This window comes from Mesoplodon densirostris, chromosome 6, assembly GCF_025265405.1.
Source record: "Mesoplodon densirostris isolate mMesDen1 chromosome 6, mMesDen1 primary haplotype, whole genome shotgun sequence".
Classification (NCBI taxonomy): domain Eukaryota; kingdom Metazoa; phylum Chordata; class Mammalia; order Artiodactyla; family Ziphiidae; genus Mesoplodon; species Mesoplodon densirostris.
The window spans coordinates 12,385,639-12,398,913 of record NC_082666.1 but is presented as its reverse complement, the minus strand read 5'-3'; the positions used below and the strand labels follow the sequence as shown (position 1 = coordinate 12,398,913).

The window sequence follows — 13,275 nt, the reverse complement described above, 5'->3', positions numbered from 1 at the left end:
AACTTTCTAGTTACAAGGTCTTGGGCAAGTTACTTAACATCTCAAATATAAAACAGGGATCATATTTATAGTGAAGGGCTGTTAGGATACCGAGTGGGTTGTTGTGAAGTTACAGTAGGTTCTCAGGTGTTTTCTCCCCTTAGCTCTGCTTGGTGAAATATTATTCAGCCTACAAAGAAATGCCCTTCTTTGAAGTCATTTCTCAAAGAAGCAGTTCCTCTGGCTCACTATCACTACCATCCACTCCATAATTTCCCTTTTAGAGTTTCCATATACCTTATACTAGAACATAGCTCACTGAGCTGGTTATTCAGATTTGTCTTTCCCATTTCCCACCCTGAGAGCTTCTAGAGAGAGGGCTTGTTGTTTCACTGACCTTCAACCCTAATGACCAGCACAGACAGGGGCTTAAAATTCATCAGTTGAGTGAATGAGTAAAACTACTCAAGGCCCAGTGAAAATGGTGTCTAGAATCACTCAGGCCATTCTCTGTTACACTCTGAGGTTCCACAGAACAGTCTTCATACTTCTGTAATATATTGCTTCATATCTGTTATTTATCTATTTGTCCTATTTTCTCCATTAGACTGTGAACTGCTAGTATTATCTACACCCTCATCTCCCATACAGAAAGTACTCTATATTGAATGAACAAAGTGACTGATTGAATTGAGGACTATTTCAACCTCCCTAGCCTATTCATTTCTTTCAGATCCTTCCCAGTGATGAATGCATGAGGCAGGTGATTGTTTAAATCTTAAGGAGTAACCTGGTAGCTTAGTTAAACCAAAAAATTTACCAAGGAAGTCAAGATAACTAAAATGCACTATAAACTTAATATTGACACTAAACAAACAACTTTTAAGGTGGACAAATAATTTTATTTTGTGCATGCAAATACATGTCAAGTACTGCAAACTTTTTCCATCAATTTTCTCTCAAACACTGAAAATCATGATGCTCTATTCTGTGAACAGCCAAAGCTAATATCTCTTCACTTCAGTGCTACAGCAAAAACACACAGAATTCACTCTTTGCTATTCACTATCATCACAACCCTCATTGTTCCATCTCTGCCCTCCCCCCATATACAGGCCTTATGAATCCTAGCCTTCCCCCATTTAATCCTATTCCTATATAGCACAAAGGGAAACATTACAATTTGGAAATTCAAATTGAAGTAAATGGAATAGAATTTAATCCCATATATATTCCCCATTTCATTGTACAGAATTATTTTAAATTATAGTTTTAAATAGAAGCTGAGTATATGCCTTAAAAATGAGCATTAAATCCATCTTAGAGATGGTGCCTGCTTTTTACATGATGGGTGTACACCATCTTTAATTTCATTTACATTTCAATCGAACAATAGATTTGCAAAGAAAATGTCTAATACAGACGTAAAAATATTCACACTAGAGCTTCACAATCGGTTGTACAATTGACAAACAGGCCTCTTTTCCCAAACTTTCCAGCTAAGCAAATTTATAAAATGTAATCAATGCAACAAGAAAAACATTTCTCTTTCACTTCCAGGGAAAAGAATATGCAATAAACAGTATAAATGCAGACAGCAGTTGCTGCAAGCTAACCACGATACTCCCAGGTGGCTGTACAGTGGATATGTGCAGTACAAATAAAAGCCACATGTGTTGTATCACAACTACAGTATAATTGTTTGCCCAGCTAAGAGAATGCATGCACTTCCATGCCTTGGGTTATAAAGTGAGGCCTAATTCTTGACAGATTGATGGAATATATGCAAATGACCTTGGCTTTTGGCAGTACTAAGTGCAGCCAGTGTCTGTGTTCCACTGGTTTAAGGATATTTAAATTTTTTTATTTAAAAAAAGAAAAAAACTGCCAATTTCAGACTTGGGGGAATAACTGCTCTTGGAGTAAAAACAGGACTCCACTCAAATGTGGGGTGTTCTGATTGGTGGCCTTGACTCCTTGTATTCCCTTGCCAGCAAAGGGATACAAAGAAACCACTACTAGTATAAAGGAGTAACTAGCAAATTTATTCAATTTACCCAGAAAATGAGATACTCCTTGAGCATGTTCATTTGTGGTCTGCTTGCAGAAGGGGTTCTTATGTAGAAGGAGTTACAGTAAGTGATCCCATTAACACTCTTCATTCACTAAAACACAGGGAAAGTTCTTCCAGGAAACTAATACATAGTTGCAATGCAACTTTCCCCTTGAATGATTAGTCACCAATACTGGTGACAGTCTGCTCAGAAAATGACTCTAGAAGCTAGGGAAGAAACATTCAAAGTTGAAATCACATGCTGAATCTGATCATTACAAACGCCACCCCTGTTAACAAGACAACATGGGCTTTAACATGTAAAACGCAAAAGCAAGCTAGATGGTTTTTAAAACAATGTTTTCAAATGTTTAAATGATCCCATTTTAAATTCCTACAAATCACTGTGCATCCGGTAATTTTCTCAAGGCAGCATATAAAATTGGGATGTGCCTTATAAACTTAGAATCAACTTGAAACTTGAGTGAAAGTGACCAGATCCATACAAATGGAAAAATTCAGTTCTAGTATAGGTTTCTTTTACTATCCTCTTGTGAGAGTAAACAGTTACTAGGAAAAACATCAGTGCCACTGACCCACTGAAGTACCTTCTCTTGAAAATTACGATGCACAACTTTCATGCATGACACTGGTTTACTAGATGGTATTGAAAGTAAGTCATGGCAGGAAAGGCAAAGGAAATGTGCTTTGTTCAGTTACCAACTAGATGACATACTTAAGTAACTTTCTCAGGATTCATAAGATGAAATGAGACCACAAAGAAAGAACTACTGATGCTACATCACAGTATCTGAATGAGGCACATGGTCTTCAGAATGAGACTTAGACATTTTAAAAAACACAAAAAGTCAGAACAAAACAAAAACCTCACCATTTTCCCACTTTCCAGACCTCGGATTACTTTTTCCTTATTAGACCATACACCACATATGCAGTTTAGTTGACAACATTACAAACTTCCTCTCCTATTGCTTTATATCCTTTGATTTCAAACATATGTGCATCACAACATGTTGGTAAAGGGTCAAATGACAGGGAATGCCCCCTATTTTAAAAAGTCACATTCTAGGTCCAATTTGTAATTTTTTCCTCTATATCATTAGGTACCTTTCGTAAGAAGGATCAGATAAACTGCTCTTCCTTCTCAAGTGGCAGAGAACCAATGTCTTTATTTCACATCCAACACACCACGAGAAACAGAAGATGATCACTACATAAAGGATGCAATACAGAATAATCCCAACATAGAAACAATTCCTATGTTGTTAGTGAGGAAGAGAGTAAGTTTTTATGAACAGGGAGTTACTGTTTTATGGGATCACCTGCTGCAAGACAAGCATTATTTTAATATAAATGTTCTGAGACATACCAATAAGTTGGCAGGTATATACATACACTGATGCAAATGTAATTTCACTGGACAAGTAGGCAAACACCTAAGCAGTTTATCCCAACCCCCTCCAGCAGAGCACAACCAAGTTTCAAAACTTCAATTTTAAAATTAAAAAGATAAGGTTAAATACACAAGATCAATTTATGTAGTATATATTCACCCTCAGAACGTGCTGAAGATGTTTTGCGTAGTTCTGTTGCACAGAGGGTTCTTTCCCTGAGGGCACATAAGGAGCTCTCAAACTGTTAATAGGTCTCTATTTTGTAACAAAATAGCAATTTTAAAATCTTAAAAAAAAATACATTACCTTCAACATGGAAGATCTCACTATTTAAATATCCATGAAATAGACATACTGGTTTGCATATCCTTTTTGGAAATACAAACAGCAAATAAAGTACATTGGAAGCATTTCAAATGTAATAAGCGCATATTTATAGAAAGGTTCTGATATAAATTATATAACAATCACGTTCCTGTAATATCCTAGGCTAATTTATAATGTCGGAAATAAGTTAATGTAACATGGTTTAAAACTCTTGTTCCTATTCATTTCAGGTTACAGAGTGAAATAAATAAAATGTCCTTGTAGGGATGGGGGCACTGGCCATGGCAAAAAGGTACAGTACTAACCAAGGAAACTAAGTCAAGGCTACTGTGCTGTTATGCTACAAACAAACATCTTCATACATTTGAGTATTAAATAAATGTGTAAGATCTTCCATACTGACACCAGAATATCAAAACTACCCCTTTGTTTCTCAGGTATATTTACAACTTATCAGTCACCTTATGAGCATGTTCATTAAGACAGGTATCAAACACCAGTATTTACTCATTCTGATCAAGAAATTTCAGGGAAATGTCAACCCTCCCGCCCCTGGAAATGTGCACAAAACTTTTTATCAAAATCTTATCTGATACAATGCTGTGGTTTTGTAAAACAACTAAATAGCTCAGACGACCAATAACATGATCCTGTTTAAGCATCTTGCTAGCAGGAAAAGCCCTTACATACAGTACACCTGGTGAAAGATCAGCTTGGCTTAAAATATTCCAGTACAATTTTCAGAGTAAACAACTTCACAGAAGTTAATTAAAAATAATAATAAAAGTCAAACTAATCTTAAAGAAATGGGGGGAAAAACAAAGACACAAACTATAGGTAAGATCACCCAGAAGGAATGCCCAGCTTTTGTTTTCAAATGTTGACTGAAATTCAGGTTTCAATAAAATACCTCCCACAAATCTGGAGCCTGGCTTGTTGAACATACTGCATACTTTCAGATGCCAAGTCAAAACACTTTTCAGTCACATTTTAGCAGGGCAGAAATTATTCATGTTTTTAAGTATGAATAAAGGTTAGCCAATGTTCTATTATTACATGGTTCATAGTCATATCAACCTAACAGTCAGAAAAACAAGGAAAATTAAACCCCAACATGAAGTAACAATAAACGATATTTAACCAAGATAATGCAATGAACATCCAAATTAATTAGTTTAAATTAAAAACCCAGCAATACCATCTTGTTAGTCAGTGCAAACACTACATACAGGGTTTTCTCAAGAAAGCTGAAAGCACCTGATTCTTTTGCCAAGTCATCAGATTCATAATGTACAGGCTTAAATCTGCATTTTAAAAAACTGCCATTACATTAGTGCATAATTTATCAAAATTGTAAAAACGATTCTGCATAACTTAGGAGAATTTAATATCTAGTACATCAGCTGAAAGACTTAGGCACTTGGTTATATATTTAATTACTTACTTCAACAAGTAGCCTGTGTATAAATATTAACAAAGCAGAAACTATTTTTGAAAAATGGAAAATTGAAAAAAAATTAAATGCTACAGATAAAAGCACTGCACCACACTCCTACATATAATGCAGTAAAGAAAGCTAGTATATAACCCTGTAAAATTCTATGGTAAGAACATCTAACTCCACTCTTCAAAATTTAAAAAAAAAAGAAAAAAGAAAAAAAAGTCCATGCAAAGTCCCATGAAAAAGATAAATAAAGCAGCTGGAATGAGATGGAAATTTCTCTCAGTGAAACATAAAATAGAAATAAATAAGTTAATTAAGTCTACTTTCACTAGATGTATCATTGTAGGATCCTGCTAGTTTAATAACTGAGTTGTTAATTTTCTATAGAAGCCATTTAAAATAGGAAATGGCTCAGTTACTGCACCGGATTGCTACAAACTCATAAAAAGCTGCTTGAAGCTTAAGTTAAATGTCCAAATTCCAATCACTTCTGGAAAGTGAACGTGTTACCCTAGTAAAGTAAATTTTCTTTTTTTTTTTCATAATGCTAATGCAAGAGGGCTTGAAGTATCAAAGAGTCCACAGGAAATGGATGCCCCCAGTAATATCTTTTTTTTAAAAAAAATATACATTATATAATATATATTATATATATAAAAAGCTAGTGTAAATGCTTCCATGGTATGGTCACAGATTTGAAAGATGAACCTCTTTTCAGCTGTTAACCATCTTCCCATTTGCAACAGGTTTCAAAAAGTCGTTTTTATCTTCAGACATAACATGAGTTTTCAGAATGAGGTTGCCAACACTGACAGATGTGGCAAGAGGGAGGCAACTCGCATTGCTAATGGACACTGGGAGTGGCTGACTAAAGCAAGAAGTTACCGGCAGAATTGTTTTTTGCTCCTCCCTGGGAGAGAATAAATGACATTGAAAACAAATTAGCTTTAAGTGAAAACTTTTAAGAGTAACCATACACGCTGAATAGAAGTTGTAACACACTTTAAGAGCCCCTAGCAAAGGCATGTCTTTTTCACTAAAAAGTATTGGAGGTCACTAAAAAAGTCCCATTTTCCAAAAATTATAATAAAAAATTAGAACACTGGTTAATTTAAGGCCAACAATCTATCAAGTTCAAGATTAGCCCATATTTTTGGCAGTAATTATATACTAAAGGCCAAAAATATCTTAGCAAGATTTTTAAAAAGGGAAACCCTTCATTTAGGTTTTAGTTCTCCATTTTGTAGTCTTGATGTTTGGCTATCAGAGGAAGTATAACCTGATGCTAGAGCATAAACATAAACTTTTATCCCAACCAAAAGCAAGTTTTAGGCTACTAAAATGGACCACTTGGTTAGTTCAAATTTAGTTCTCCTCTCCTAAAAATCCAGACTGACCAAATCATTGCCTTATTACATAAGGTCTTCCCCTCATAGGATAAAACCAAAAATGAATTTAACAATGCATCTATTTCTTTTTATTCATGCCCTACGCCCACTGGTTATGAATTTTATGTCTAACACTCACAGAATCACATGGTCTTCATCTAAACTCTGTCTCTTCTGCTCCAGGGGCTCCTTTTGGTGTTGTTGGACTGGATGCCCATTTTCTACCGCTGTTCCATTCAGTAACTGATCATTCTGAGAACTGATACCAAGCTGTATGTCCAGGATCTCCTACGAAAATAAAATGTTAATCCTTCAGTATGAAAGTATTCTGTACTTTAATTTCCAATGGAGTAAAGCCTCCTAGATGTGTGACTGCAGTACTTACTTCAATCTGTTCACCTTGTCCATCAGGTTCATCAGTATCAAGTGCTGAAAGCTCTAACTCTATATCCCTATCAGGCTTAGTATCAGCTGCATCTTCTGTATAATCACTCTGTAATTAAGAAAAATGGTGATTTCATATCTGTGGAAACTGCGGCTTCCCTTTTAAATTAAAATGGGAGTCCCAATGATTGATCTAAAAAAAGAAATCTGGGACTACAATTTTATTTCTACTCTTAAGTTTTAAAAGCATTCATCCACCAGAAAAAGCCAAATTTTGCACTAAGTAATGGCATAAAATAACATGCAACAGCAGCAAACAGCAAATATATTGGGCATGAAGCTGAGAGGTTCAGTTTCCTTACCTCTCCATTTCTCAGTTCAATTTCCTTGCTTAGAAGATTTAAGGTAAGGTGACGGCCTTCGTCCAGGGAATTCCACTTCTGTTGCATGGCCAGAGCATTGGCCTCCCTCTGAAGAAGCAACGAGTTACTCTTGGCCTAGAGGAAAAAAAAAAGTCAAGTCAGCTTCCATCCATAACTTTTAAATGTCATTCTATTTTTTAAAAAATTCAAAGCAGAGTGACACAGAGCCTACCTGCTGAAGTTCAATGCTCAAAAGGTCTCCAGTACTGGAATGCTTTCTATGACCAGATAAATCAGTAACAACGAATCTGTCCCTTTAAAGAAAAATAAGTTTACTGTTATAAAAATGAAATAAATGAACCAACTAAAGCAGTAATGACTATATAACGACTATATATTATATATTTTTTTAATTTATTAATTTATTTATTTTTGGTTGCGTTGGGTCTTCATTGCTGCGCGCAGGCTTTCTCTAGTTGTGGCGAGCAGGGGCTACTCTGTGTTGCAGTGCGCGGGCTTCTCATTGTGGTGGCTTCTCTTGTTGCGGAGCATGGGCTCTAGGCAGGCGGGCTTCAGTAGTTGTGGCACGCAGGCTTAGTTGCTCCGCGGCATGTGGGATCTTCCCAGACCTGGGCTCAAACCCGTGTCCCCTGCACTGGCAGGCAGATTCTTAACCACTGCACCACCGGGGAAGTCCTATATATGTTTTACATAACAGATCAACCCTGAAAGTTTCAGTCATTATTCCAAATGTAAACTTTTTTTCAGAAATTTGTTATATAGCTAAAACTAGCAAAGCACAGTTCATGAATAACTGGGAGTAGGATCTGTACTCTGAGAATAGAGAATACTAAAGAATTAAGCATAACGTTACCGTTCAATATAATGTGCTGATGACGTAGCTTCATTACCATATGAACTCCATCTTGAATCAACAGCATTGACATAAGGGACATAATCTATAGAAATGTAGAAAGAAACAATGATCAGAAAAGTGAAAGATCAGATATAGATGTGAATGTATACTTTTCAAAAAAATCCATATTTATCCAACTAGCCATGTTCTCCTGGCTAAGCCATTTAATTCTGAGTTTACTGTGGCTATTAAATGAAGAGACATGTTCTGTATCTAACAGAGTGAGGATTAAAAAGCACAGTGCTAGAACATATCAGGTGAAGTATTAGTTAAATGGATCACCTGATACGCTGATAGGTTTTGTCGCACTTCCTTGGGAAGCAGTGGCCTGGACAGGATCCGTGGTATGGTAACCTGTACGGGAAGATCTAGAAATTGCACCCCATTTTGAGATGATAGGTCCATCACTAAAAGGAATTATTGGATCTTCTTCTTTTGTCCTTCTCTGAGTTTCAAATAAATGCACTCTTCTCTTAACATCTCCACTGTCCAGGTCCTGCATAAATAAAAGAAAATCAATAAAAAGATTGTTGGCAATTACTTCAGCTAATAATACAAGTACATGCTTTCAAAAGACATTAAATTAAGTTTTCTGGTAAATTTAACATTAGCTGTATATCTCAATGATAACCCAACACCTACTTTAAAACACTCAACTATGCCCAAATAATTTAAACATTAAGTGCAATTTATTTCAGGCTTACCTAAATGTAACTCTGCTGCTTACAGATGAGTAACATACCAACGATATGAAGATGAAAGCATTCATTCAATCATTCTAAAACTTGAGTCAACATGCACAACCCTTGCCCCCCAAATCATACCATTAACACAGCATTTGAATTAGCAATTACATCTCTGGGCTCTGAATCGATAGCATTTATACAGGAACCTATGGTGCCACAAGACCAGGGGGAATAATGGGAAAGATGATCTTCTTCAAATTTTGTGCCACTCACACTTTCAGAGAACTGATTAAAAAAAGAAAAAAAAAAAGGCACAGGCAATTGGTAAGAAATTTAAATTTACAAACTTGTAACTAAAATAAAGTAACTATTATAGAATTCACAGCACTTTATAGTGAACAATTAAACATTCAATAACTAATATTAAAAACTGTAATAAGTAACAAATGGTATTTATATTATTTGTATTTATATTATGTATTAATAGAAAAGAGAATGCCTTCTCTTTTTTACTTTGTACTTTAAGAAATCAAAAGGAACCCCTGACTGATACTATACAGACCAATCAACAATTTATAGCATGCCTCTAACATGGTAAAAAGTGCTCTAAAAAATGAAAAAAAGCAAAAGAAAACACACACATACACATACACAGATTAATACAAATACATTTTTATATTAAGCAAGTGGCAATTCTTATCACTCTTGTCAAGATGGTTAGCTGCTTTGAAGAAGTACAAGTTTGATGAGATAAATTTGGATCTACTTTAAAAATTCAATATTTATGGATGGAAAAATATGATGTCTAGGATTACTTCAAAATAATCCAGTAGGAAGAGGGGGTACAAATGAAACAAGATGGGCTGAGTTGATAATTGTGGGTAACGGGTACATGGAGTTTATTACTATTCTCTCTACTTTTGCATATGTTTGAAATTTTTCCTAATGAAGACTAGAAAAAAATTTTATTTTAGTATCTCTAGGGATAGGAAATAAACCAGATGAATCAAAAAAAAATTAATGGTTTGCTCTAAATGTAACAGTACTGAAAACAGGGTACATTAAAACAATCCTGGTACAAAAACTTGTTTTGAAATGATAAGAACAATAATTAACAGTGATTTAAAACACCATAAATAATACAGCAGGCATTTCTGCACCTCTTGTGAAGTAGGGAAGGAATGTCTCAGATAGACCAGAATTCAAATCCAAGCTACTTATAGGGTGAATTTACTACTTGGGCAAATTACTTAACTTCTCTGAGTAGGATTCCTAACATGCAAAATATGGGTAATACCTGCCCCCTAAGGATTCTGTAAGAATTAAATAAAATAACTGCTTAATACAGTGCCTGGCACAAGTAGGTGCTCAATAAATGGTGGACATAAATCTTATTATTAATAAAAGCCATAAAAATAATGAGAACTATACCGCTGGAAAGATTTTGAATTCTTTGAATTTTTGAAAAAGGACTGTGATTTAGTGGTCTTCAGAGTATCACAATGCCTAGCCATAGTGCTTACATACTCAGTGTTTATTAAATTAAACTCAACTGCCACCAAACCAATGCAAAATATCCAACATAGGTAACTCTGGCTTGAATGAGTGCTCTGAAGTCAGTTGTCTGACCTATCCCTGCAACATCAAGTAATTAAAACCTTTCTTACATCAGTGCGAAAGTCTACACTGAATAGAGGAGAAGGTGGTGTTGGTGACTGTGTTGCCACAGGAAGAGTTGAAGAGACAAGAGGTGCTTTCTGAGTGTGGTACTGTGCCCACTGCTCTGGCTTTCTTCTTATCTGCTCCTCGCAACTGGTCTTCAAATGACCACAAGGTTCCTAAGGGGGGATAAAAGAAACAATCTTAATCATCTAGGGAGTGGTAAATAAGTTTAACTATGCTCCGTGGAAATAATGTGAACATTTACTATATTGTTGGGACAAAAAAAAAAAAAATACAGTAGGGAAGTCACCCTAGCCTATTCTCCATACACTTAAACGAAAGGGTTAATATTTAGTCAAATGTTAAAAGTAAAATCTGAGCACTCACTTTTCTGGTTTAGGAAAATCATATGTATATACGTGGGGATACTAAAAATAGGCCCTGTCTTTGTATTTTGAAGATTTCTTTTTACCTTCCCTTCAGTTTCGTATCCAAACATAACATTTATTGAGCATGAATATGCATCAGGTCCAATTCTAAGAGCTTTGCTTTTTCTGATTTAATCCTCACAACAGCTTTATGAGGTAGGTACTACTATGATTTCCGTCAAATACGAAAAAATTGATATAGAGAAGTCAAGTAAAATTCCGTAAGTCACACAATAAGTAAGTGGAGGAGCCAGGATATATACCTGAATGGTCTAACACCAGACTCTAGACTCTTAACCACTACACTATATCAGCATTCCTATTTCCATTATCACTTACCCTTGGTAAAGGCACAGTTGTCCTTGGCTCACTTGGTGGCTGACAAGCCACTGAATAATACCCATCTAATGAGTTATATCTTTCCCGCAAAGACGTCTGATACACAGACGAGTGCATCACATCCATTGGAGGTAAAGAATTGCTTCTAATAATGTCATCTCGTTGGTACATAGGTGGGCGCCAGATGCGCCTGCTGTCGTACACAGGAGCATACATTCCAGAAGGTACTGGAGGAACTGGTCCATACGGCTGCGGAGGAGGAGGTTGGTAAGGAGAAGAACTCATTCGATCTCGAGGCGAAAATGTACTGTAATGATCAGCATATGGCATGGAAGCAGGTGGGAGGGAGGACTCTGGAACATTACTGGACCTCACAAAGCGAGGAACACAGGGAGCCACACCAGCTGGTACTGTTGGAGGTGGTGGGTAGTATCCTTGAAAATTGGAAAAAGGAATATTTAATGTAATCTTAGTAAAATTTAACATTTTGTAATGGTTTAAAGTCTAAAGCAGCCTTTAATGTTGGAAAATAAAATAAGCTTTGAACTTTACTTTAGTTACCCCTGGTTTAGAAAGACACTACACGCTTTCAAGACACCACTATATGAAAATCATTAATGTTCAATAATTTGTTAAACTGCTCCTTAAAAACACTTGATGAGCTATTAACAGATGGCTGGTAAATTTCCTTCTAGGCCATGTATTGCCACAGGTTTTAGATTAAGTAATTAGTTACATCATTGATTCTTAACCTTTTGGGGAGCAGAGGTTAAAGACCTCTTTCACAATCTAATAAGCTGCGCATTGTCTTTCCAAAATTATACTTAAGTATATATAAACCAAACATTTAGTATACTATTTCAGAGGACATACAGAACTCACTAAAGCTCATCCATGGACCCTACATTTGATTCATAGGAATGAGAATCTTAAAACTACTGGTATGTAAAATCATAGATTCTTAGGACAGGAAGAAAACTTAGGGGTCATATAGTCCAAAGGATTAATTTTTTAATGTAGATTTTCTAGATAGATATAAATGATTCAATAACTTATTACAACAAATGTTATATTGTAGTTTCTTTTTTTCTTAGAATTGTCTAAAATTACTTACCTGTCTGTGGGTACTGTGGGACTTCAAAGGGTATCTGAGTCCTTGGATCTTGAAAGTACTGAATGTTTTCAGAATGCTGAGGATATACTGGTACTCTAGTTATAAATGGGCTGGATTTTGGAGGCACAGAATTCAGCTCTGTTCCAACATTAGTGGGCCCAGCTGAGGTAGCCGCTATATTACTTACAGGAGTCTTGGGTGGAGAACCAATTTTACTGGAGAGAAAATTTAACAAGGGCAAATGATAAATCACTATCTATGACTGTTAAAAGTCTTTCTCAGTAGGAATGGTTCATAAAATTATAGTGACCACTAACAACAAATGCTTCAGGTATTTCCACAGTGACAAATAAGGTCATGAATTTCATTACCACCTTACACTGTTAATTCACAAGATTATAGGAACAGATCTCATACTTTGGTGAGGGTGAAAAACAAAACAAAAAACTGCAAACAAATCCCAGGCACGATGTGCCCCACTAGTCCCTTTTTACTCATACTTTAAACAAAGATTTTTCCTACTGGAAGTTTAAAAAAAATCCTGTTCAATAACTTCTCAACAGAAACAATATAGTTTACCAGTTGAATTTTTTGACACAAATAAGACATATGTAAAGGGAAGGACTGCTCTAAATATTAAGCATTAGATTAGCTGAAATGTAAACTTATTGAAGAAAGGCCATTTTTGTCCATTTTGTTAACTGCTACATGCCCAGGATCTAAAACAGTTTCTGGCACACAGGAGGCACTCAGTAAATATTTGTTGGACAAATGGAAA

At 35.6% G+C, this 13,275-nt stretch overlaps 1 protein-coding gene across 1 annotated transcript in view; it reads right to left on the bottom strand.

The window, feature by feature from the left end:
* Positions 1–859: 859 nt before the first annotated feature.
* Positions 860–13,275, bottom strand: part of RC3H2 (ring finger and CCCH-type domains 2) — a 52,733-nt gene continuing 40,317 nt past the window's right edge. Inside the window, exons 11-21 of the mRNA XM_060100557.1 lie at positions 12,498–12,712; positions 11,384–11,817; positions 10,622–10,792; positions 9,093–9,239; positions 8,551–8,764; positions 8,227–8,311; positions 7,585–7,666; positions 7,353–7,487; positions 6,992–7,099; positions 6,746–6,894; positions 860–6,128 (exon numbers count right to left, since the gene is read on the bottom strand). Of these exons, the coding sequence (XP_059956540.1) occupies positions 5,933–6,128; positions 6,746–6,894; positions 6,992–7,099; positions 7,353–7,487; positions 7,585–7,666; positions 8,227–8,311; positions 8,551–8,764; positions 9,093–9,239; positions 10,622–10,792; positions 11,384–11,817; positions 12,498–12,712 (1,936 nt within the window). The 3' untranslated portion in view covers positions 860–5,932. The remainder of the gene's footprint in view (positions 6,129–6,745; positions 6,895–6,991; positions 7,100–7,352; positions 7,488–7,584; positions 7,667–8,226; positions 8,312–8,550; positions 8,765–9,092; positions 9,240–10,621; positions 10,793–11,383; positions 11,818–12,497; positions 12,713–13,275) is intronic.